Here is a 25,948-nt window from a genome sequence, read left to right on the forward strand (position 1 = left end):
AGATAAAAGAGGGGAAGATAAAGGTGTTCTCCATGGGATGGTGTTAATCCTTTCAACAAATTTGATGCAGAGGAATATAGCAAGAATAGAGTAGACAGAAATGTAACTGGGGAGAGTGGGGAGAGAAATTTTCTGACCAGGAAAGCACTAGATAATTAACAAGATATAAATGTAATTGGGGAACTAGTGATATACCCAGCATAGAAGTTATATAGCATAAATTTGTTATAGGCCGAGTTGCATAAAAATACAACCTGAAACAACACTTTATACCTGTGTAATCCTTTATAACTTACAAACTGCTTTCTTAATTTTTATCTCATTGAATAATTCTCTTTCTGTAATCCTTCTGTAACAAAAGCAGCAAAGAGTAGAAGTCCAGGTCTGCAGAATGAAAGGCTGGAAGGAAAAGGGGGTCTAATCCCCCAGCTAGAGAAATGGGATGAGACACAACCCAATCCCTACGTAAGATAATGTTTCACAGTAATCACTACCCTAAATAATTCTATATAGGGGGACACTAAAATGTAATTTCCTAAGCACCACCCAGTTACAATGGAAAATGCCAAAAAAAAAAAAACCCAAACAAAAATAACAGAAAACAAATAACTCACATAACTGTTTGGGAGTAGGGAAGGGAACAAGAATATATCAACTTTACTTTGCCATATATGACACAGAAGTCAATCCATTAATTAGGATAATTAGATTGGATCTCCCTCTTTCCTTGGTAAGATGTTAAGGAGAGCATTACAGGTTTACAGAAGTACTAGGAAAGAACAAATATGCTATCAACCAAAGGAACAACACATTCTCTTGATAGGTTTCTCTTAACAGTCTCATTCCTTGAAGAAAAAGTGTCCACCTATAGAACCATTTAATCTTAGAGCTACAAAATCATCTGGTAAAATTTCTTCTCACACTACTTCAAGCTCTTATCCAAGATTCAGCTTTTCCACATTCTTACAGAGCATAATGTGGTGCCCCAAATTAAAAGCAATACTTCAGATTGGATCTAACCAACACAAACTATGGTGAGATCCTCATCTTCATCTCCCACATGGTGGGCATACAACATTAAATCAGACATTATTGTGATTGTTATGGCAGCCAAAGTCATGCTACTGAGTCCAATTAAAATCATATTCAATTACATGCTTCCTGCTGCTGGGTCAAAATTTATGACAATAAATAGAATTTTTAAAAAAGGGCACAAAAAGGATTATATTCAATTACAATCCTAGAATAATTATTCTTGAATTGCTCCTATAAAACATTTTCCCCATCTTATACTTGTATATTTCTCTTTTTTTGGACTTGACTAGGATTTTTTTTTGAGACAGAGTCTCACTCTGTCACCAGCCTGGAGTGCGGTGGCGCGATATCGGCTCACTGCAACCTCCACCTCCTAGGTTCAAGTGATTCTCCTGCCTCAGCCTCCTGAGTAGCTGGGACTACAGGCGCGTGCCACCATGCCCAGCTAATTTTTGTGTTTTTAGTAGAGATGGGGTTTCACCATGTTGGCTAGGATGGGCTCAGTCTCTTGACCTCGTGATCTGCCTGCCTCAGCCTTCCAAAGTGCTGGGATTACAGGCGTGAGCCACCACGCCCAGCCTTAGGATTTTAAATTTTGTAGACATGGCCTATAATTTCAGATTAAAACTTTAGCTTTCACTAAAAAAGTCGGTTTTTTCTTGCCTGCTTCATTTTTCTTTAATAAAACATAGGTTATTTTTATTTTCTTGTTTCAAGAGTCTTACGTGAGAGCTGAAAAAAGGAGATTTTTAAAGATCGGCATGCTAATAATTCCTCACATAAGTTACTTCTAAATATGTAATTATATTCAAGAGAGGACTGAGGATAGGAATCTCATTATAGTTTGCTGTCTTCAGGTATGATCATTCATCCAGTATGAACCCAGTTAAATCCTGTCATTCATGTTACATCACTTGATCTTATCCTTAAGAAAACAATGAGAGATTATCATTAAAATGCCCATTGATAATACTGCTATGCCATTTGGCTAATTTATCAGCTTAGCTTATTTGTAAAAGCCACTAGCATCTCTCACTTAAGTCTGCTGCCATTTTCAAGTATTTTAAACTCTTGGTAACACAGAACTGACCTACTTAGACATTTGCATGTCAGCCCTCTTTCACCTAATACTGCACAATTTTACAAAGGTTCATCAGACTTTAGGCAGCAAGATGAGTCTCTCCTTGGGTGACCACCTGGACTGGTAGGTATGATAGTGGTGACAGTGCCAAATTACAGCCTTCCTTATACTTTGATGCCCTCTGCTCCCTTATTACAACCCTGGAAAGTAAGATTAACGAGAATGGCATTCTGTTACTTCTCTGTAGTCAGTAATCATTTATCACTTTAAAAATAATTAAAATATCGAATAGGTAAAGTTCACATATTTTAAAGTTATGCTCCATAGTGGCCTAAATTCTATTTTTACCTTGATTTTTTAGTTTCCTTCACTTTTTTTTTTGGAGACAGGGTGTTGCTCTCTTGCCCAGGCTGGAGTACAGTGGCATGATCACAGCTCACTGCAGCCTCAACCTCCTGGGCTCAAGAGATCCACCCAACTCAGCATCTTGTGTAGCTGGGACTACAGGTGGGCGCCACCATGCCTGGATAATTAAAAAACTGCTTTGTATAGATGGGTCTCACTATGTTGCCCAGGCTGGTCTTGAACTCCTGGGCTCAAGCCATCCTCCCACCTCGGCCTCCCAAAGTGCTAGAATTATAGGTGTAAGCCATCAGGTATTTTTCACTTTTAAAAACTGAAATTTACTGAGGTACAGTTTACACACAAGATGCACCCATTTTACATGGACAGTTTTAAAAGTTTCAACACACACATACACTTGTGTAATGACCAGTCACAATCAATATAAAGAATATCCATCACCCCAGAAAGTTTCTTCATACATTTTTGCGATTAATAACACCCCCTTTAGGCTTGGGAAACCATTGATAATGACTTCTGTCACTACAGATTAATTTTGCCTTTTCTCAAATTTCATATAAACAGAATCACCTGGCTTCTTAGGCGCAGCAAAACAATTGTGAGATTCATGCACTGGCTGCATGCAGTGTTACAGGGTATGGGTATATCACAACTTATCTATTTACTTATTGGACACTGTGTTGTTCCTAGTTTGTGGCAAATATGAAGAAGATGCTGTATTCATATACAAGTCTTTGTTGTTGACTGATGGTTTCATTTATTTTGGGTAATTAGGTAGGATTAGAATTGCACAAATGGTAAATTTAACTTTAAAAGAAACTGCCTGATCCCTAAAATGGCTGTATCATTTAAAATCTTTACCAGCAATGTATGAGAGTTCCAGTTGTTCTTTATCCTTGATAATACTTGGTATTGCTGGTTCTGATTATAGGTTATTTATTTATTTTAGACGGAGTTTTGCCCTTGTCACCCAGGCTGGAGTGCAATGGCACGATTTTGGCTCACTGCAACCTCTGCCTCCCGGGTTCAAGTGATTCTCCCGCCTCAGCCTCCCAAGTAGCTGGGATTACAGGCAAGTACCACCACGTCCAGCTAATTTTGTATTTTTAGTAGAGATGGGGTTTCACCATTTTGGTCAGGCTGGTCTTGAACTCCCGACCTCAAGTGATCCATCTGCCTTGGCCTCCCAAACTGCTGGGATTAGAGGCGTGAGCCACCACACCTGGCCCTGATTACAGGTATTTTAAATGACTTGTCCAACCATGAAACACCAAAGAAGGAGAGGAGGAACCAGCTGAGGAGTAGTCAGTGAGTAGAAGGGTAATCAGGAGAATATGCTTGAAAGCAGTGTTTCTCACACTTTAATATGGACACGAATCATTTGGGGATCTTGTTAAAATGCAGTCTTTGATTCAGGTCTGGGGTGGTATCTAAAACTTAGCATTTCTAAAAGGCTCCCAGGTGGTACAGATGCTACTCAGACCACATTCTGAGCAGCAAGAAACTAAGAACACAATTAAACAAGGGATTAAGAACCTGTTTCATGAAGAAGTGTGTGATCAACTGTATCAGATGTTTCTGACAGGTCAAATAAACTGTGGACTGAGAATTTTACTGCTGGATCTAGCAACATGGAGGCCACCAGTAACTATCATATTAAGACGCTGTTTCCTGGCTAGGCACAGTGGATCATGCCTGTAATTCCAGCACTTTGGGATGCCAAGATGGGCAGACCACTTGAGGTCAGGAGTTCCAGACCAGCCTGGCCAACATAGTGAAACCCTGTCTCTACTAAACATACAAAAATTAGCTGGGTGTGGTGGTGTGCACCTGTAATCCCAGCTACTTGGGAGACTAAGGCAGGAGAATCACTTGAACCCTGAAGACGGAGGTTGTAGTGAGCTGAGATCACGCCATTGTACTCCAGCCTGAGGGACAGAGTGAGACTCTTCCTTGAGAGAGAGAGAAAAAAAAAAGATGTTTTCTGGAGCAGCAGGGGCAAAAGCCTGGTTTGAGTGGGGTCCAAGATAAAAAGGAAGGAGAGCAATTAGACAATGAATACCAACAAGTCTTTTGAGAAGTTTTACTGTCGAAGGAAGAAGAGGAATGAGGTAATAACTGAAGATGGAAGCAAGATTAAGGGAGGGACCCCACAAGTGTTTTTTAATGAAAATAATAAAAAATTTAGACAAATGTATAACTAGAATAACCAGTATAGAGAAGTGCTTAAAGGAGCTGATGGGGCTGAAAGCCAAGGCTCGAGAACTATGTGAAGAATGCAGAAGCCTCAGGAGCCGATGCAATCAACTGGAAGAAAGGGTATCAGTGATGGAAGATGAAATGAATGAAATGAAGCGAGAAGGGAAGTTTAGAGAAAAAAGAATAAAAAGAAACGAACAAAGCCTCCAAGAAATATGGGACTATGTGAAAAGACCAAATCTACGTCTGATTGGTGTACCTGAAAGTGACGGGGAGAATGGAACCAAGTTGGAAAACACTCTGCAGGATACTATCCAGGAGAACTTCCCCAATCTAGCAAGGCAGGCCAATGTTCAGATTCAGGAAATACAGAGAACGCCACAAAGATACTCCTTGAGAAGAGCAACTCCAAGACACATAATTGTCAGATTCACCAAAGTTGAAATGAAGGAAAAAATGTTAAGGGCAGCCAGAGAGAAAGGTCGGGTTACCCACAAAGGGAAGCCCATCAGATTGACAGCGGATCTCTCAGCAGAAACTCTACAAGCCAGAAGAGAGTGGGGGCCAATATTCAACATTCTTAAAGAAAACAATTTTCAACCCAGAATTTCATATCCAGCCAAACTAAGCTTCATAAGTGAAGGAGAAATAAAATACTTTACAGACAAGCAAATGCTGAGAGATTATGCCACCACCAGGCCTGCCCTAAAAGAACTCCTGAAGGAAGCACTAAACATGGAAAGGAACAAGTGGTACCAGCCACTGCAAAACCATGCCAAAATGTAAAGACCATCGAGACTAGGAAGAAACTGCATCAACTAACGAGCAAAATAACCAGCTAACATCATGACAGGATCAAATTCACACATAACAATATTAACTTTAAATGTAAATGGACTGAATGCTCCAATTAAAAGACACAGACTGGCAAATTGGATAAAGAGTCAAGACCCATCAGTGTGCTGCATACAGGAAACCCATCTCACATGCAGAGACACACATAGGCTCAAAATAAAAGGATGGAGGAAGATCTACCAAGCAAGTGGAAAACAAAAAAAGGCAGGGGTTGCAATCCTAGTCTCTGATAAAACAGACTTTAAACCAACAAAGATCAAAAGAGACAAAGAAGGCCATTACATAATGGTAAAGGGACCAATTCAACAAGAAGAGCAAACTATCCTAAATATATATGCACCCAATACAGGAGCACCCAGATTCATAAAGCAAGTCCTTAGTGACCTACAAAGAGACTTAGACTCCCACACAATAATAATGGGAGACTTTAACACCCCACTGTCAACATTAGACAGATCAATGAGACAGAAAGTTAACAAGGACACCCAGGAATTGAACTCAGCTCTGCACCAAGTGTACCTAATAGACATCTACAGAACTCTCCACCCCAAATCAACAGAATATACATTCTTTTCAGCACCACACCACACCTATTCCAAAACTGACCACATACTTGGAAGTAAAGCTCTCCTCAGCAAATGTAAAAGAACAGAAATTATAACAAACTGTGTCTCAGACCACAGTGCAATCTAACTAGAACTCAGGATTAAGAAACTCACTCAAAACCGCTCAACTACATGGAAACTGAACAAGCTGCTCCTGAATGACTACTGGGTACATAATGAAATGAAGGCAGAAATAAAGATGTTCTTTGAAACCAATGAGAACAAAGACACAACATACCAGAATCTCTGGGACACATTCAAAGCAGTGTGTAGAGGGACACTTATAGCACTAAATGCCCACAAGAGAAAGCAGGAAAGATCCAAAACTGCCACCCTAACATCACAATTAAAAGAACTAGAAAAGCAAGAGCAAACACATTCAAAAGCTAGCAGAAGGCAAGAATTAACTGAAATCAGAGCAGAACTGAAGGAAATAGAGACAAAAAAAACCCTTCAAAAAATTAATGAATCCAGGAGCTGGTTTTTTGAAAGGATCAACAAAATTGATAGACCACTAGCAAGACTAATAAAGAAGAAAAGAGAGAAGAATCAAATAGATGCAATAAAAAAATGATAAAGGGGATATCACCACCGATCCCACAGAAATACAAACTACCATCAGAGAATACTACAAACACCTCTACGCAAATAAACTAGAAAATCTAGAAGAAATGGATAAATTCCTTGACACATACACTCTCCCAAGACTAAACCAGGAAGAAGTTGAATCTCTGAATAGACCAATAACAGGATCTGAAATTGTGGCAGTAATCAATAGCTTACCAACCAAAAAGAGTCCAGGACCAGACGGATTCAAAGCTGAATTCTACCAGAGATACAAGGAGGAACTGGTACCATTCCTTCTGAAACTATTTCAATCAACAGAAAAAGAGGGAATCCTCCCTAACTCATTTTATGAGGCCAGAATCATCCTGATACCAAAGCCAGGCAGAGACACAACCAAAAAAGAGAATTTTAGACCAATATCCTCGATGAACATTGATGCAAAAATCCTCAATAAAGTACTGGCAAACCGAATCCAGCAGCACATCAAAAAGCTTATCCACCATGATCAAGTGGGCTTCATCCCTGGGATGCAAGGCTGGTTCAACATACGCAAATCAATAAATGTAATCCAGCATATAAACAGAACCAAAGACAAAAACCACATGATTACCTCAATAGATGCAGAAAAGGTCTTTGACAAAATTCAACAACCCTTCATGCTAAAAACTCTCAATAAGTTAGGTGTTGATGGGATGTATCTCAAAATATTAAGAGCTATCTATGACAAACCCACAGCCAATATCATACTGAATGGGCAAAAACTGGAAGCATTCCCTTTGAAAACTGGCACAAGACAGGGATGCCCTCTCTCACCACTCCTATTCAACATAGTGTTGGAAGTTCTGGCCAGGGCAATCAGGCAGGAGAAGGAAATAAAGGGTATTCAATTAGGAAAAGAGGAAGTCAAATTGTCCCTGTTTGCAGACGACATGATTGTATATCTAGAAAACCCCATTGTCTCAGCCCAAAATCTCCTTAAGCTGATAAGCAACTTCAGCAAAGTCTTGGGATACAAAATCAATGTACAAAAATCACAAGCATTCTTATACACCAATAACAGACAAACAGAGAGCCAAATCATGAGTGAACTTCCATTCACAATTGCTTCAAAGAGAATAAAATACTTAGGAACCCAACTTACAAGGGATGTGAAGGACCTCTTCAAGGAGAACTACAAACCACTGCTCAATGAAATAAAAGAGGATACAAACAAATGGAAGAACATTCCATGCTCATGGGTAGGAAGAATCAGTTATCATGAAAATGGCCATATTGCCCAAGGTAATTTACAGATTCAATGCCATCCCCATCAAGCTACCAATGACTTTCTTCACAGAATTGGAAAAAACTACTTTAAAGTTCATATGGAACCAAAAAAGAGCCCGCATTGCCAAGTCAATCCTAAGCCAAAAGCACAAAGCTGGAGGCATCACACTACCTGACTTCAAACTATACTACAAGGCTACAGTAACCAAAACAGCATGGTACTGGTACCAAAACACAGATATAGATCAATGGAACAGAATAGAGACTTCAGAAATAACGCCGCATATCTACAACTATCTGATCTTTGACAAACCTGAGAAAAACAAGCAATGGGGAAAGGATTCCCTACTTAATAAACGGTGCTGGGAAAACTGGCTAGCCATATGTAGAAAGCTGAAACTGGATCCCTTCCTTACACCTTATACAAAAATTAATTCAAGATGGATTAAAGACTTAAACATTAGACCTAAAACCATAAAAACCCTAGAAGAAAACCTAGGCATTACCATTCAGGACATAGGCATGGGCAAGGACTTCATGTCTGAAACACCAAAAGCAATGGCAACAAAAGCCAAAATGGACAAATGGGATCTAACTAAACTAAAGAGCTTCTGCACAGCAAAAGAAACTACCATCAGAGTGAACAGGCAACCTACAAAATGGGAGAAAATTTTCGCAACCTACTCATCTGACAAACGGCTAATATCCAGAATCTACAAAGAACTCAAACAAATTTACAAGAAAAAAACAAACAACCCCATCAAAAAGTGGGCAAAGGACATGAACAGACACTTCTCAAAAGAAGACATTTATGCAGCCAAAAGACACATGAAAAAATGCTCAACATCATTGGCCATCAGAGAAATGCAAATCAAAACCACAATGAGATACCATCTCACACCAGTTAGAATGGCAATCATTAAAAAGTCAGGAAACAACAGGTGCTGGAGAGGATATGGAGAAATAGTAACACTTTTACACTGTTGGTGGGACTGTAAACTAGTTCAACCATTGTGGAAGTCAGTGTGGCGATTCCTCAGGGATCTAGAACTACAAATACCATTTGACCCAGCCATCCCATTACTGGGTATATACCCAAAGGACTATAAATCATGCTGCTATAAAGACACATGCACACGTATGTTTATTGCGGCACTATTCACAATAGCAAAGACTTGGAACCAACCCAAATGTCCAACAATGATAGACTGGATTAAGAAAATGTGGCACATATACACCATGGAATACTATGCAGCCATAAAAAATGATGAGTTCATGTCCCTTGTAGGGACATGGATGAAATTGGAAATCATCATTCTCAGTAAACTATCACAAGGACAAAAAACCAAACACCACATGTTCTCACTCATAGGTGGGAATTGAACAATGAGAACACATGGACACAGGAAGGGGAACATCACACTCTGGGGACTATTGTGGGGTGGGGGCAGGGGGGAGGGATAGCATTAGAAGATATACCTAATGCTAAATGACGAGTTAATGGGTGCAGCACACAAGCATGGCACATGTATACATATGTTACTAACCTGCACATTGTGCACATGTACCCTAAAACTTAAAGTATAATAATAATAAAAACAAAACAACAACAAAAAAGAAAATAAACATACAGAAAAATGGAAAGAATACCCACACACCTTCCACGTAGATTCCACAAATGTCAACATTCTGCCAAATGTGCATAAGAAAGATGTTTCATTATTATTGTTACTTTTTAATTTTTTTTTTGAGACAGGGTTTCACTCTGTCGCCCTGGCTGGAGTGCAGTGGTGCAATCTCCACTCACTGCAACCTCAGCCTCCTGAGTAGCTGGGACCACAGACATACACCACCACATCTGGATGATTTTTGTATTTTTTGTAGAGACGGGTTTTGCCATGTTGCCTAGAGTGGTCTCAAACTCCTGGGCTCAAGTGATCCACCAGCCTCAGCCTCCTAAAGTGCTTGGATTACAAGTGTGAGCCACCACACCTGCCCTACTTTTAAATTTTACTTTAGTTTTCTGAGACAAGGACTCACTCTGTTACCCAAGCTGGTCTCCAACTCCTGAGCTCAAGTGATCTTCCCACCTTAGCTTCCCAAAGGGCTGGGATTACAGGTGTGAACCACTGCACTCAGTGAAAGATGTTTTATTTATTTACTTATTTTTGAGACAGAGTCTTGCTCTGTCACCCAGGCTGGAATGCAGTGGCGCGATCTTGACTCTCTGCAGCCTCATCTTCCCAGGCTCTAGAGATCCTCTTGTCTCAGCTTCCCAAGTAGCTGGGACTACAGGCACAGACCACCACGCCTGGCTAATTTTTGTATTTTTTGGTAGAGATGGGTTCCACTATGTTGCTCAGTCTGATCTTGAACTCCTGAGCTCAAGCAATCCACCCGCCTCAGCTTCCCGAAGTGTTGGGATTACAGGCATGAACCACCGCGCCCAGCCAAAAGATGTTTTAAAATAGGAGAAAATTCAGTAGGAAAGGAAAAACTGATGATAAACAAGATGGGAGATTTACTCAAAAGATGTCTCTGGGTAGGGGTAAGGGGATGGAATCTAGTGTACAAATGGAGGGATTGGCTTTTACTAGTGATAAGGCAGAAGAACCTGGTATGAATGCAGGCAGGTGGGTAGATGTCATAATGGTTACTTCCAACTGTCTTAAAGAGATGGCAAGCAATGTCATCGCTGATTTCTTGAAGAAGAGGTTTTAGAGGCTTAAGGATATGAGGTTTTGAGGCGGTATGACAGTGTCTAAAAGAGGACAGTGAATGAACTAGGAAACTGAAAGTATAACTGCCCTATAACATTAAGGGTCTACTTGAAGTTTTCGAAGGGAGTGAATAAGTTGGGGAAGCAACATGCTTTAATGGTTAAAGGAATACACCCTGGAGCTGAAGTACCTGGGGCAAGTTACTTGCCCCTTCCATAACCAGGTTTCTTCATCCATAAAACAAGGATATAATAAAAGCTGCAACCTCACAGGGTTGTTGAGGAGTAAATGAGGTAATGTATATAAAGTACACAGAATGTCTGACACATAGTAAGTGCATATCATTGCTAAATACATTACAGTATATTTTAAGAAACCCCACAGAACATAGTTGGCATAAAGAAAAGGGGGAGACAGTGAGTTAACAGTATGTAGCAGAGCTGGTATCAGATATTTATTGACCAGTAGAGATATTTAAGAGTAAAAAGGAAAACCCAGTATGATTTAAAACAACAGCAAGAAACCATTGTGTATAGTATTAAAACACATCATTCTGAAAGGATACACAATACACATCAAAATATTAATGGCAGTTATCTCTTGATGGTGGATTACTGGTGCTTTTTATTTATGTTTACATTTTCTGAATTTCCTATAATGATTACATATTTCCTCGTAACATGATTTTGAAATTTTAAAAAACTGCAGTAGCAAAGGATAATGTCACTCATATTCTTACCATAATCAGACCCATTAAAACTTTTATACATTTGCCTCCTGCTACAGTTTGAATATGGCTTGTCCCCACAAAACTCATGTGGAGGCTTGGCCTCAGTGTAATGGTGTTGAGAGTTCGTGGGACCTTTAAGAGGCATTTGGGTCTGGGTCATGAGGAATGCCCTCATGAAAGCAGGAGTCACTGACTTCTTTTTTTCTTTGAGTCAGGGTCTCACTTTGTCACCCAGGCTGGAGTGCAGTGGACTCAATCATGCCTCACTGTAGCCTCAAACTTCTGGGCTCAAGTGATCCTCCTGCCTCAGCCTCCAGAGTATCTGGGGCTACAGGAGTGTGCTACCATGCTTGGCTAATTAAAAAAAATTTTTTTGTAGAGATGAGGTCTTACTATGTTGCCCAGGCTGGTCTCAAACTCCTGGGCTCAAGCAATCCTCCCTCCTCAGCCTGCCAATATGCTAGTAGTACAGGCATGAGCCACCACACCTGGCCAGGAGTGACTTCTACAGTTACTGTGAAAGGGGGTTGCTATAGAGTGAGGTCGTCCCTTGTGTTCTGCCCCTTTTGTGTGTGCCCACTCCCTCTTCTGCTTCTCCACCATGTTACCATGCAGTAGGAAAGCCCTCACCAGAAGCCCAGCAGATGTTAGCACCAATGCCCTTAGACTTCCCAGCCTCTAGGACTATGAGAAATAAGTTTCTTTTTACAGAAAACAACAAATTACCCAGCCTCAGGTATTCTGTTATAGTAAAGAAAATGGACTAAAACACCTCCAGTCTTTTTTTTTTTTGAGACAGAATCTCGCTCTGTCACCTAGGCTGGAGTGCAGTGGTGCCATCTTGGCTCACTGCAACCTCCGCCTCCCGGGTTCAAGCGATTCTGTTGCCTCAGCCTCCGAAGTAATTGGGATTACAGGCACCGGCCACCATGCCCAGCTAATTTTTTGTATTTTTAGTAGATATGGTGTTTCACCATGTTGGCCAGGCTGGTCTCGAACTCCTGTCCTCAAGTGACCCACCCGCCTTGGCCTTCCAAGGTGCTGGAATTACAGGCATGAGCCACCGTGCTCAGCCACCTCCAGTCTTTTTTCAAAGTTTGTACTTGATTCCTGGAGATAATCACTATGTTACTTGATCTTTGCTTTCTAATCCTTATTTCAGTACTTTTACATATATACATACACACCACTTTTTAAAGCCCAAATGTAAAAAATGTTCTGCTTAAAAATTTTTAAGTGGTCTCATGCTGCAGCTTGCTTCTCTCACTTAACATTAATATTTTAAAGCTTTATGTTGATACATATATAATCCACTTTTAACTACTATATACGATTCTACTGTATGTAAGTGCCAATATGTTATTTATCAAGTCTTCTCCTGATGAACATGTTTCCAATTTTTCAATAAGTTTTTCTTTTTTTAAAAAAATGTCCTTAATGTTTTAAGTTTTACATAGAGTCAGGGTCGCACAGTGTCGTCCAGGCTGGTCTCAAACTCCCGGCCTCAAGTGATCCTATTACCCTAGTCTTCCAAAGTGCTGGGATTAGAGGCATGAGCCACTGCATCCAGACCAATTTTTCACTATTATATTGTTTCCTATAATACATCTCTTTCTGTATACATGACTTGGAACAAAAGCTAATGTTTCTTGGGGTTAGAATAAGCATTTTCCTATTTTAACAGCTACTTCCAGAATGCTGTTAAGGTGGCTGGTTGCATCAGAAATGACCCAGGAAGCAATTCCTCTAATCCTATGAACATTTGATCTTATCAGAACTCAGGCATTTTGCCAATTCCAGTGAGTGGAAAGTGGTACCTTTTTGTTTTACCTTGCATTTTCTGATTATTATTATTATCAGCACCCTATTATTATTTTTACCCACCAGAAAATTATGTTCACTATAATTAAATATTCTTTGGCCACTTAGAATTATTATCAATCACTAATATATGTTCACCATTTTTTCAGCTTTAATTAGTCCTTCTATGTTCAACTGGGTTCACTTATGAGTAAAAGAGGCATGCTCATCATTGTTTAAAACAAAGTAAATTGTAAGGATTTATCTCCAAATTATTTTTAATCATCTTATTTTGAGAATATAATGCTTCTGTAAATATATCGATAGGCTGTAACTTTTTCTATGTGCCTCTGTGATTTAATTTTCTGATAAAGTTAAATTCAAAATCATACCATAAATATTATACTGAAATTATAAGGCCTGCCAAAAAAAAAAAAAAAAAGGCACAATGTACTGACCATTCCTGGAATTTCTTTAGTAACAGTATTCTTAAGATACCTGGGTCCTTGGGATGAATCAATGACTGGCAGGTGAAAAGATGATAAAACAGGCCAGGTGCAGTGACTCACGCCTGTAATCCTAGCACTTTGGGAGGCCGAGGCGGGCAGATCACTTGAGGTCAGGAGTTCAAGACCAGCCTGGCCATCATGGTGAAACCCCGTTTACTAAAAATACAAAATTAGCCAGGCGTGGTGGTGGGTGCCTGTAATCCCAGTTACTCAGGAGGCTGAGGCAGGAGAATCGCTTGAACCTGAGAGGCGGAGGTTTCAGTGAGCCAAGGTCGTGCCACTGTACTCCAGCCTGGGTGACAGTGAGATTCCACCTCAAAAAAAAAAAAAAAAAAAAAAACCAAAAAAGAAGATGATAAAACATACTTTACCAACCCTGATTCCTCAGAGTGAGTTTATAATTATCTACTATTAGAACAGCTCTGCTCCTTTTCAAGTAAACCTAGGAATCAGAAATAGTTTTTCACTGAGGTACAAATGGAAGACATAACCACACGGGAAAAATGTTACCTATTCATTTTTTGCTTATATTCTGTAATCCAATAAAGGTGACACATTTGAAAGTCCTAATGATTCAACTTTTCTAATTATTCTTATTTATTTTTGAGACAGGGTCTTGCTCTGTCATCCAGGGCGGAGTGTAGTGGCACGATCATGGCTCACTGCAGCCTTGACTTCCTGGGCTCAAGTGATCCTCCCACTTCAGCCTCCCAAGTAGTTGAGAACACAGGTGCACACCATCACATCCAGCTAATTTTTGTATTTTTTGTAGAGACGGGGTTTTGCCGTTGCCCAGGCTGGTCTTGAACTCCTTGGCTCGGGCAATACTCCTGCCTTGGCCTCACAAAGTGCTGGGATTACAGGTGTGAGCCACCGTGTCCAGACTAACTTTTCTAATTATTAAAGGTTTTATGAGTTAACTGCAACCTTAGCACTTTATAAAATGAATCCGTTTGTTCCTATTCTGCTTATATCCAGAGACTTTAGAATGAATTTTGGTGAGCAGTCAGAAAAGATCACTTTCAACATAGGGCAGGCTATTCTGAAATAAAGGCTTTGCAAAAGTACATATTAAGAGGCTATTTAAATACCCTATAGCCTTATTGTCTAGCTATAGACTATATCTGGCTTGGTCAGTCCTTTGTGAGATGATGCTGGTCAGGGAAGAGGATATAGACATGAAGAGTTGAAAGGAGGCACAGTAAGATGGTGGCTGTGATGGTCACAGAGAATTATCATTTGTGCTCAGGGTAGAGCCAGGGGACAGAAGGAAAGAGAGCTGGAGGGAGCTAAGAAGCAATATTAATTATCCAAGCAGGCTTCTAACTGGGAATAGCTTCTGGAGATAATTCCAAAACAAAGCCCTCAAGATGAAACTACGGTTGGCATTCAAGATGAACAGTATTGGAAATAGGGAGGAAAAATTAGGTATGTAAGGAATTCCATCTGTGTCATTTGATCCATGGGAATAGATAGGGGGAAATTAAAACAGAGAACCAAACATGAGGCTGAAATGAGTGACCAGAAGTCAAAAGATATGTTAAAATCTGTTACAAAATCAGCAGCAACAGTTAGGATTTGAAGAACCAGTTCATGACCCCTAGGACCATCCTGTTTGTTCTAACATCTGTCAGCCTGATTAAAACAGATTGTTTAACTACAACAACAACAACAACAACAACAACAACAACACAACAACAACAAAGTTCAATCAAATGTACTGAAAATAGGCCGGGCCTGGTGGCTTATATCTGTAGTCCCAGCACTGTGGGAGGTGGAGGCAGTGGCTCGCTTGAGCCCAGGAGTTTGAGACCAGCCTGGGTGACATGGCGAAACTCTGTCTCTACAAAAAATACAAAAACATGAGCCAGGTGTGATGGTGCGCCCTTGTAGTCCCAGCTACTAGGAAGCCTGAGATGGGAGGATCACTTGAGGCAGAGGTTGCAGCGAGCTGAGAGAGTGTCGCTGCACTCCAGCCTGTCCAGCCTGGGTGACAGAGGAGTGAGACTCCGTCTCAAAATTTAAAAAAAGTAGTGAAAATAGTGTGCTTTAGTCATTGACACTAGAGAAGAAAACAGGAATATCCACTTCAAGACTCACTGATGCAATCTGGTTATGTGTTCCAATTAATTATACATATTTTATGTAACTTGGTTTGTAAAAAATTTATCTAAGTGTCCCTTCCGAATTATGTTGCATAATATAGGAATTTAATATTAAACCATATAGTGTTTAACATAATAGTTTTAAAACTTTTTTTGCTGAACACCCCTTAAAAGAATTCTGAGAAACTACGTTAACTCCTTTTAAATTAACATTTAAAAGTTACGTTTAAATAATTGCAAAGGACATAATTTCCAGTGTACTGTAAATATCAAAATTTTAGCATTTTGTTGCTGCTGTTATATGAATGTTCCTTAGAAAACCTCTGTTCCTGTTTAATGGACATAAAGTTATCTTTTCTCCCTCTGAGAAAACTGATAGGTTTTTTGGAGGTGGGGTGAGGCAGGGGAGAGATAATCTTGCATTGTATGTGTTTCTCCCAATGCCTATTTTTCTCTATGTGTTTTACAGTCTCTCTTATTTGCATAAGACTTCCCCACCAATATCTAGTTATCCAGCGATACTCTTACTTAGACTAAGTGAGGGACTTACAAGCTGCCTGGAGGCTTTAAGCATACAGATGGGCTTGCTATTTTTGAACTATACAGTAATCTAGGTGGAATCCCTGATGTCACTTTCTTTGGGTCTTTCCTCTTGAGCTGGTAAAATTCACCCAAGACTCTTCGAATCTCCTGCAGGAAGAGTAAGGTTTGGCTGCTAGCATGTTGGGAATCAAATAAAAAGAGAGGGCTGGGGAAATCTCCCTTCATCATTTAGTAAGCACACAGTCATCAAATCCCCATGTTTTGGGAAAGATATCCATGTCCTAGACATAGATTAGGGTCTCCCAGTCCAGAGATACTTATTTTCCCCTCTGTAGAGAAGAAACTTCCAGTCTACTGCTAGGATAGGGATGGAGCAGTTACCTGGTGAGTAAGAGAACAGATTTAGAGAAATAACAGCTTTTCAAACAGGCCTTTCATTTTAACCCTTTCATCCCCTGAGATAGCTGATACTGCCAATTCCTGAGAATTGAGGATTCTACGGTATAAACCAGGTTGGCTTTCATTTCCCCACTGCCGACTGATCATTTAGCCTTTTGGGGTCTAAGTCTATGATCACTTTTCCACCTGCTCTCCAGCTTTCAAAATGTTGCTGATATTGTCTCATTCCTCTCTGTTATCCCCATCCTTATGTGTCCATGCTTTAAAAAAAATTCCTTTATTACAGTTTTAGTGGAGTTCCAGGAAGGAGCAAAAATCTGTCACCTTAATCTGAAACTCATAGCCCTGTTAATAAGAGGAGTTTCAACCTGCCAAATCCTTCAGAAACTGAAGATGTGTCGGTACATTTAACCAGTTGTATGTTATCATCTTACATGACAAAACAAAAAGAGAAAAGAAACTATATCCTCCTTGGTTAATTTTAAACTGGTACTAAAAAGTATACTCTGCTGGAGGGCTTAAAACTTGGAATTAATACTTTTTCAGTTACTAAAATCTAGGATAAACTGAATGGAATGATCTATGTTCATACTATCGTACACTCATTGCATCATGTTAAACGGTAAGATCTATTTAAAAACACAACCAAAGTGTTTCAGAGTAGATGACTAAAGTTTACACTGATAATCCCAAACTGTAAAGTGATATTTTGAAAATATATCACCTCTTCACTGACTGTTCTTCAGACTGCAGCACTATTCCAATTTGATAATGTTCTTCTTTACTGTTACTTCTTGTCTTAATCCACCCACCTCGGCCTCCTAAAGTGTTGGGTTTACAGGCATGAGCCACTACACCCAGCCTGTTTGTTTTGGGACAGGGTCTCGCTCTGTTACCCAGGCTGGATGCAGTGGCACAATCACGACTCCTTGCATCCTCACACTCCTGGGCTCAAGTGATCCTCCCAACTCAGCCTAGTGAGTAGCTAGGACTACAGGCAAGTGCCACCACACCTTGCTAAATTTTTTATTTTTTACAGAGACGAGGGTCTCCCTATGTTTCCTGGCTGGTCTTGAACTCTTAGGCTCAAGCAATCCTCCCACCTTGGCCTTCCAAAGTGCTGGGATTACAGGTGTGAGCCAACATGCCCAGCCACATTTCTCAGTTGTGATGTGAGAAGGATTTGGCATCTCTTTCTTCTGAAAGGTAAATCTATCAATAATATGCAGTTGTGTGTAATCATTTTCATTTAACAGTTATGTACTGAGTATGCCAGGTCCCATTCTAGGCATTAGGCATAAAATAATGAAAAAAAGCCCCTGCTCTCATACAGCCTGCATTCTAGTGGGGATAAAAGACAACAAACAAGTCAGATGGAGCTATGCTTTACAAAGAAAATCAAGCCTATGGGTATAGAGAGTGACAGCGTGACGTGGGGACATGTTATATAAGGTGAGCAAGGGTTTCTATTAAAAGGGGACATATGAACCGAGACACAAGGATATTTGTGGCATGTGTATCCTAAAGAGAATATAACAAACATAAAGGTCCTAAAGAAGGAACACGCTTGGCCTGCTGAAGAAATTGCAAAGAGACCAGTGGTATGGGAAGAGAATAAGCCTTTGTTTCTCACTGAATGTTCACAATCTTTGCCATGGTTTACTCTTCACAAGATTTTAATTCTTTTTTTTTTTTTTTTTGAGACGAAATTTTGCTCTTGTTGCCCAGGCTGGAGTGCAATGGTGTGATCTTGGCCCACTGCAACCTCTGCCTCCCGGGTTCAAGTGATTCTTCTGCCTTAGCCTCCCAAGTAGCTGGGATTACAGGCTTGTGCCTGGCTCATTTTGTATTTTTAGTAGAGACGGGGTTTCTCCATGTTGGTCAGGCTAGTCTTGAACTCCCGACCTCAGGTGATCCGCCTGCCTCGGCCTCCCATAGTTCTGGGATTACAAGTGTGAGCCACTGTGCCTGGCCAAGATTTTAATTCTTTAAAAGCCTTTAGATTTGAACAGATTCAGAGATTCTAACTTATCTGAAACGTTGAGATTGTTTCAAGTCTAGGGGTAACTGGGGGTGTTACTGAATAAGGTAATAATTTGCTGTAATAAGTATTTTGGCCGAATATAGGCTTGTAAACAATCTAAATTATAGATATATTGCCTAGTTTTGAGAAAGAGAAGGTGGTATAGTTGGAAGATCTAAGAGCCAGATCTGGTTTAGAGTCTTGGCTCTACACTTACTTGCTAGGAGCAATACTCAGAGTTGTAGGTGTTAGTACATATATACCCTTTTACTCTTTTATTATAATTTTGTAATGTAAAAGTAGCATAGTGGTTATGGGGAAAGAATACTGGATTGGGAGTCAGAAATCCTGAGTTAAACACCTTTGGTGCCACTTATTAAATGTGTGCCCTTAGACAAGGAACTTAAAAGCCTCAATTTCCTTATCTGTAAAAAGAAAAAAGATCTCCTTCATAACATTATAAAGATTAAATGACATAATAATCTATGTAAGTGAAAACAATTTGTAAAAAACAAAATTAAGATCATATCTATTTTTAAACTTCTCACAGAGCTTTCAAATTCATATTTTACTGAGTTTATAATTTTCACCTAAGTGCTTTCAAAATTTGTTTAATTTCACCTTTTAATTTACCTATTCATTTGCACTTAAGAGTTGCAAAATTTAAAATTTATCCTTCAAAGTCAGTTCCCCATATTAGCTTATGGTAAACTTTATAAAATAACTCCTTAAATTGCATAGCAAAATTCAACAGATAGGAACTCACTCTGAAATCCTCAAAAAGGGTCAGAATGCAGATTTTTCACTTTAACTTTATTAACTGACCATTTTGCAACCAAAAATACGGGCACTCAGAGGAACTGATTTGAAAAAGTAACTAACAACCATTCTGTTTACTTCAACAACTGCTAACAACTTTTTAGCAGGTTTTTGCTGTTTCTATCTTCTGAACCTCTCTTGCTTAGCTCAATCACTGAGTGCTAAGCCTAAGTTTGCAGTCATGTATTTATTATCAAATACTTGATATATGTTCTGAAGGCTGCACTAGACAGAGACATTTATTTTTTAGTATCATATTATTTACCAGGCATTAGTTAGCATCCTTATGTTCCTGGACAGTAATTTAAAATGCAATCCAAAAGAATAGCAGCCAAAACCTTTAAAACATCCTCAATGGTCTTCAAAAATAATTTACAAGACATTTAACGAATGGAACTTACTCCATGCCCTGTGCAGTCTGTCGTGCAATATCTATAAGTTTGATCATCTCAAATTTGGTCTCAATGATATGGAGATGGTGATACAAGCTGGAGCCCTCACACCACTGGGTAACAATAGCCAGTTGTGGCTTTGTGGAATAGCCCATGAAGAGTAGGATATTCACATGTCGTGTTTTCCTGTACAAAGAAATGTGACAGTAAATATTAAATGTCGACAAACTTTAGCAATTCTTACAAAAGAGAACCAAAGTAGTCTGTCGGTAAAATGTTGTCAGAAAAAGCTTTTTTTTTTTTTAAAAAAGGCAACGAAAGGATACATTTAGAAGAGACTGGCAATTGCCAAGTCTAACCTCCTACTTTATGCAGAGATATCTTTTTAAATATATCTGACAGGCAACTAGAGGTTGCTTAAATACCTTCAACTATGGGAAGTTCATCACTCAGTTGTAGCTGACTCTCATATCTTTATTTAAGTGGTTCTGGTATTATAAAGTTTCCAAGTGTTGAGACAAAATCATTTTCTTACAACTTTCACCTCTGGCTTGCTTCCCTGGTCTGCTCTCTGGAATAACTTTTTTTGCCGCACTCTGGAATAACTGTGCACTCTCGTGAACGTAACAGCCTTCTGTGAACTAAATATCCTCAGTTCTGTTGATTATTTCCCCCCGTTACACCTCTAGAATCTTCCCTATTTAGGTGGTCCTCAATAGGCATATCCTAGTTTGTCAATGTTTCTAAAATTCCAGAGCCCAGGACTAAATACCACCTCTAAATGTATTCTGATAAGCTTAAAATTGGAGAGTATTATTTACATAAGTAGAACTATTACTTTATATTATCAGAATACTATACTTCCATTAATTCAGTCTAGGATTAAGTATTCTATCAGCCATACCATATAACATTGCATACTACTTAAAAGAATGTGGTTAAAGACAAAAATATACTCAGACATACTCTGTTTCTACAAATTTATCCATTTTGAGTAAATCTGTAAAGCTAATAGTCGCTACCACTGGGAACCAGGAGCTAATAAAAATAACTTATTTCTCTGGAAAAGAGTAATTCACACAAGCTCACCTGAGTACTCCTACTTCATTTTTGAAGGCTTGTAACTGCTGAGGTGTAGGTGCTGTCACATTCAACATTTTCACTGCCACATCACCTAAAAGGCAATTGTTATTCCAAGTGTCATTTCAATTTTTAAAATTTAAAAGTATAAAACATTCTTGGGTGTTTTCACTAATTATCATAGCCCTAACTCCATACCATTATTAAATCACAAATAAATTATACTTTAGCTATCTAAACTCCATTTGTTTTGTAAGGCTAAAAATTCAACTAACAATGATATTCCTGTACTAGTATTTCAAAATATCAATCCAAAAAATAGCCAACCTTGTTTGTTCCATGGAAATTTGGTAAAATCAATTAAGTACCCATGGTATTTTCCAAATTATTTGACAATATTAAATTATACTTACTAGGCTTAATATTTATTTACTAACTGAAACTGCAAGTAATGTTGAAACTACAATTACCAGGCCCTATGGAATTTTGCTTAAAAGTAGGAAACTATAAAACTTTTTTATCAGAGTAGTTAACATTTTTTTCAAATTTATGGATTACTTATGATACTTTCAATTAGGAAAATGACTAAAACTGTCACTAAAATTTAAAAAGAACTTTATGTGAGTTAATGGGTGCAGCACACCAGCATGGCACATGTATATATATGTAACTAACCTGCACATTTTACACATGTACCCTAAAACTTAAAAGTATAATAATAATAAAAAAAAGAAAATGATATTTTATTAAAATCATCAAAAAAACCCCAAAACTTTATGTGAAACAGCTGTAACGTCAACACTGCCAGTAGGTGTTTAAATTGGTACAACTACTTTGTAACATTGTTGGCAGCATTACTAAAACTGGACATATGCATACCCTGTGGTCTCACAATTCTGTCCTAGGTATATACCCAGCAATGGTTACATGTTCACCAAAAGACATACACTAAAAATGTTTACAGCACCAGCATCAATCAAAGCCCCAAACTGGAAACGATCCAATTGCAACAGATGAAAGAAGAAATCATGTTATAGTCACACAATGAAATACTGTAAAGAGAATGAATGACCTCCAACTTCACACAACAATATAGATGAATCTTATAAACAATGTTGAGTGAAAAGGGCCGACAGAAAAAAGTACACACTATGCACTTCCTGTTGTGATCACAGTGGTGGTTACCCTCGGGAGAGAGGTGATTGGCTAGAAGAGGACATGAGAGGGTGTTTCTAGAGTGCTAGTAATGTTCTGTTTATTTAATTGTTTTAGAGACAGAGTCTTGCTCTGTCACCTAGGCTGGATGGAGTGCAGTGGTGTGATCATGGCTCACTGCAGCCTTGAACTCCTGGGCTCAAGCCATTCTCCCACCTCAGCCTCCCCAATAGCTGGGAGTACAGGCACATGCCACCATGCCTGGCTAATTTATGTGCACTTTTATACACAGGCTGAGTATCCCTTATCCAAAATGCCTGGGACCAGAAGTGTCTCAAATTTCAAATTTTTTCTGATTTTGGAATATTTTGATTATACTTACCAGTTTAACATCCCTAATCCAAACATATGAAATCCTCCAATAAGCATTTCCTTTGAGCATCATGTCAGCACTCAGAAAGTTTTGGATTTTGGAGCATTTCGGGTTTGGGATTTTGGATTAAAGATACCCAACCTGGCCAGGTGTGCTGCCTCACACCTGTAATCCCAGCACTTTGGAAGGCCAAGGTGGGTGGCTCACCTGAGGTCAGGAGTTTGAGAACAGCCTGGCCAACATGGCAAAACCTCGTCTCTACTCAAAATACAAAAATTAGCCAGGGGTGGTGGTACGCGCCTATAATCCTAGCTACTCAGGAGGCTGAGGTAGGAGAACTGCCTGAATCTGGGAGGCAGAGGTTGTAGTGAGTCGAGATTGTGCCACTGCACTCCAGCCTGGGCGACAGAGCGAGACCTTGTCTCAAAACAAAACAAAACACACAAAAATAAATAAATAAAGATACTCAACCTGTATGTATATTTTAATAAGTTAAATCAACATTGATTTTCCTCAATTATCAAAGTAATACAGTGCTTATTCTACTGTTTGTATCATAAAATACTATACAGCACTTAAAAAAAGTTTAAAGACATTTTGAAGGTATAAAAAAATTCCCTTAATTATGTCACTCAAAAGTGACATTATATGTCATTAGGCTTTTACATGAATGTAGTGTGAATATTTATGAACACCTGTGAAAAGATAGATTAAGGAGATTAAGGAGATATAAACTAAAACACAGTCTTTTTTTTTTTTTTTTTTAGACAGAGTCTCGCTGTTATCCAGGTTGGAGTGCAATGGCGGGATCTCGGCTCACTGCAACCTCCACCTCCTAGGTTCAAGCAATTCTCCTGCCTCAGCCTCCTGAGTAGCTGAGATTACAGGCGCCCACCACCAAGCCTGGCTAATTTTTTGTATTTTTAGTAGAGACGAGGTTTCACTATGTTGGCCAAGCTGGTCTCGAACTCCTGACCTTGGGTGATCCACCTGCCTCGGCCTCCCAAAGTGCTGGGATTACAGGCGTGAGCCACTGTGCCTGGCCTAAAATACTGTCATATAAAAAATTATGTTATATATTTCTATGAGCTCCATAATATGGTATCTTACACATACTGCTTTGAAAAATTTCATATACCAAAGACACCTTTCTATATCAATAAATGTACCTCTACCATGCCATTTTAACTCCTATATAATCATATGATGGTATAAATTTATCCAATTCTCTATTAGTTGGATACATGTTCACTTTCACTTTTCATTGATATTAAACCTTTGATGAAAATACATCCACTACTCTTAATATAATCCAATTTAAAAAGATTTTGTCCAACTAAGAGGCAAATAATGATGTCTATTTTTTGAATTTGCAATTCTTTGATAACTAGTAAGGCTGAACATTTTGTATATGTTTACTGGCCACTTATATTTCTTTGTTAATTTTTTTTTTTTTTGAGACGGAGTCTCACTGTCACCAGGGTGGAGTGCAGTGGCGTGATCTCAGCTCACTGCAACCTCCGCCTCCTGGGTTCCAGTGATTCTCCTGCCTCAGCCTCCCAAGTAGCTGGGACTACAGGCACGTGCTTCCACACCCAGCTAATTTTTGTATTTTTAGTAGAGATGGGGTTTCACCATGTTGGCCAGTATGGTCTCAATCTCCTGACCTCGTGATCAGCCAGCCTCAGCTTCCCAAAGTGCTGGGATTACAGGCATAAGCCACTGCGCCCAGCCATTAAGTACATTTTTAATATGTTTACTTGTGACTTATAATACAAATAAAATTATCAGCTGAAAGACTCTAAAAGAAAATAAAATCCTTTTGAGGACTAGTTAACCTGGAGGAATTCCCCTTTAAAAATTATTACTGTAATAAAATGGTAGGAGTCCCGACTACTGTGAACAGTTTTTATTTCCCATAATTTTTGTTAGAAACTTTTGGAGGAGTCCTGAAACTAATCAAAATAGTTTACTGATGCGAACAGTGAATATTTCCTTTGATGATATATTTGTTACAAAATAAAAGTTGTTAAACATATCCTATTATGACTTGTCACAATGTCACCACATTATATACTTACCATGCCACTTTCCCTTGTAGACTGTTCCAAATGATCCAGATCCAATTCTTTGTCCCACTGTAATCTGCCCATCAGGAATCTCCCAATCATCACTCGAGTCCCGTCTACCAAGTGTTTTCTTGATAAAAACAGTAAAAAAGTCAAGTCAAACCAAACAGAAAAAGAAAACCTTATGTTTCACCCTAAGTACATTACCTTATGCCTGAGAGGGATACAGGAAGAGATCCCCTTAAGAAAAATTCTCTGGAGGAATAGTAGTTAAAAGTATGACTCTTAAAATACAAAACTTAAATTTAAGACTGAAGTCAATATTAGGATGGAAAAAATTTATTTTTATTTTTTATTTTATTATACTTTAAGTTCTAGGGTACATGTGCACAACGTGCAGGTTTGTTACTTATGTATACATGTGCCATGTTGGTGTGCTGCACCCATTAACTTGTCATTTACATTAGGTATTTCTCTTAATGCTGTCCCTCTCCCCTCCCCCTACCCCATGACAGGTCCCAGTGTGTGATGTTCCCCGCCCTGTGTCCAAGTGTTCTCACTGTTCAATTCCCACCTATGAGTGAGAACATGTGGTGTTTGGTTTTCTGTCCTTGTGATACTTTGCTCAGAAGGATGGTTAGGATGGAAACAATTTATTAAAAAATATAAATTATTTATGGGGTATGAGCAGGAATGTATATTACCGAAATAAGTAAAATGTTTTTATCATCTGGAAGACTTTAAGGAGCAAGATAAGTGCTGCTATATTTGTGAATAGTTTTGGCTCTAAATCACAAAAAATTTTAAGTTAACCTATGGTAACTACTGACAATTCATCTAGGTAGTCTTTTTCAATCAGTGCTAAATTTCTTCATGTATCTTATCTAATTCGGTCTTTCCAAAAAAAAAAATCAACATATAAAATTACTTTGGTAGGGTAAAAGATCCTCTTATTCAACAATTAGTAGCAATACTACGGCTAAACAGTATTCATTTTTTATTTTATTTTTAAATTTTACTTTAAGTTCTGGGATACATGTGCAGAATGTGCAGGTTTGTTACATACGTATACATGTGCCATGGTGGATTCATTTTGCAGAAGAAAGTTGATTTTTTAAATAGGGAAGAATGTCCTTCAGTAGATATCTGAAATATCTGAATTCTGGACCAGCCTTTTCGTGCCTTCTAATACTAGCTTTCTCTCTTTTTCCTTACTTTAGAAACAGAATACTGTTACTCTTCCAAAACTGCCTTTTACTA

General features: G+C 38.9%; 1 protein-coding gene across 3 annotated transcripts in view; it reads right to left on the reverse strand.

Annotated features, from left to right (window-relative positions):
- The window catches only part of BRAF (B-Raf proto-oncogene, serine/threonine kinase), a 203,600-nt gene that overhangs the window by 36,369 nt on the left and 141,283 nt on the right, over window positions 1-25,948 (reverse strand). For all 3 annotated transcript variants that reach the window (XM_008965952.4, XM_034965106.4, XM_034965107.3), the window contains 3 exons: window positions 24,701-24,818; window positions 21,101-21,185; window positions 20,021-20,197 (listed from right to left, as the gene is read on the reverse strand). In XM_008965952.4, coding sequence (XP_008964200.1) covers window positions 20,021-20,197; window positions 21,101-21,185; window positions 24,701-24,818 — 380 coding nt within the window. The remainder of the gene's footprint in view (window positions 1-20,020; window positions 20,198-21,100; window positions 21,186-24,700; window positions 24,819-25,948) is intronic.

The sequence above is a fragment of the Pan paniscus genome, chromosome 6, assembly GCF_029289425.2.
Source record: "Pan paniscus chromosome 6, NHGRI_mPanPan1-v2.0_pri, whole genome shotgun sequence".
Lineage (NCBI taxonomy): Eukaryota > Metazoa > Chordata > Mammalia > Primates > Hominidae > Pan > Pan paniscus.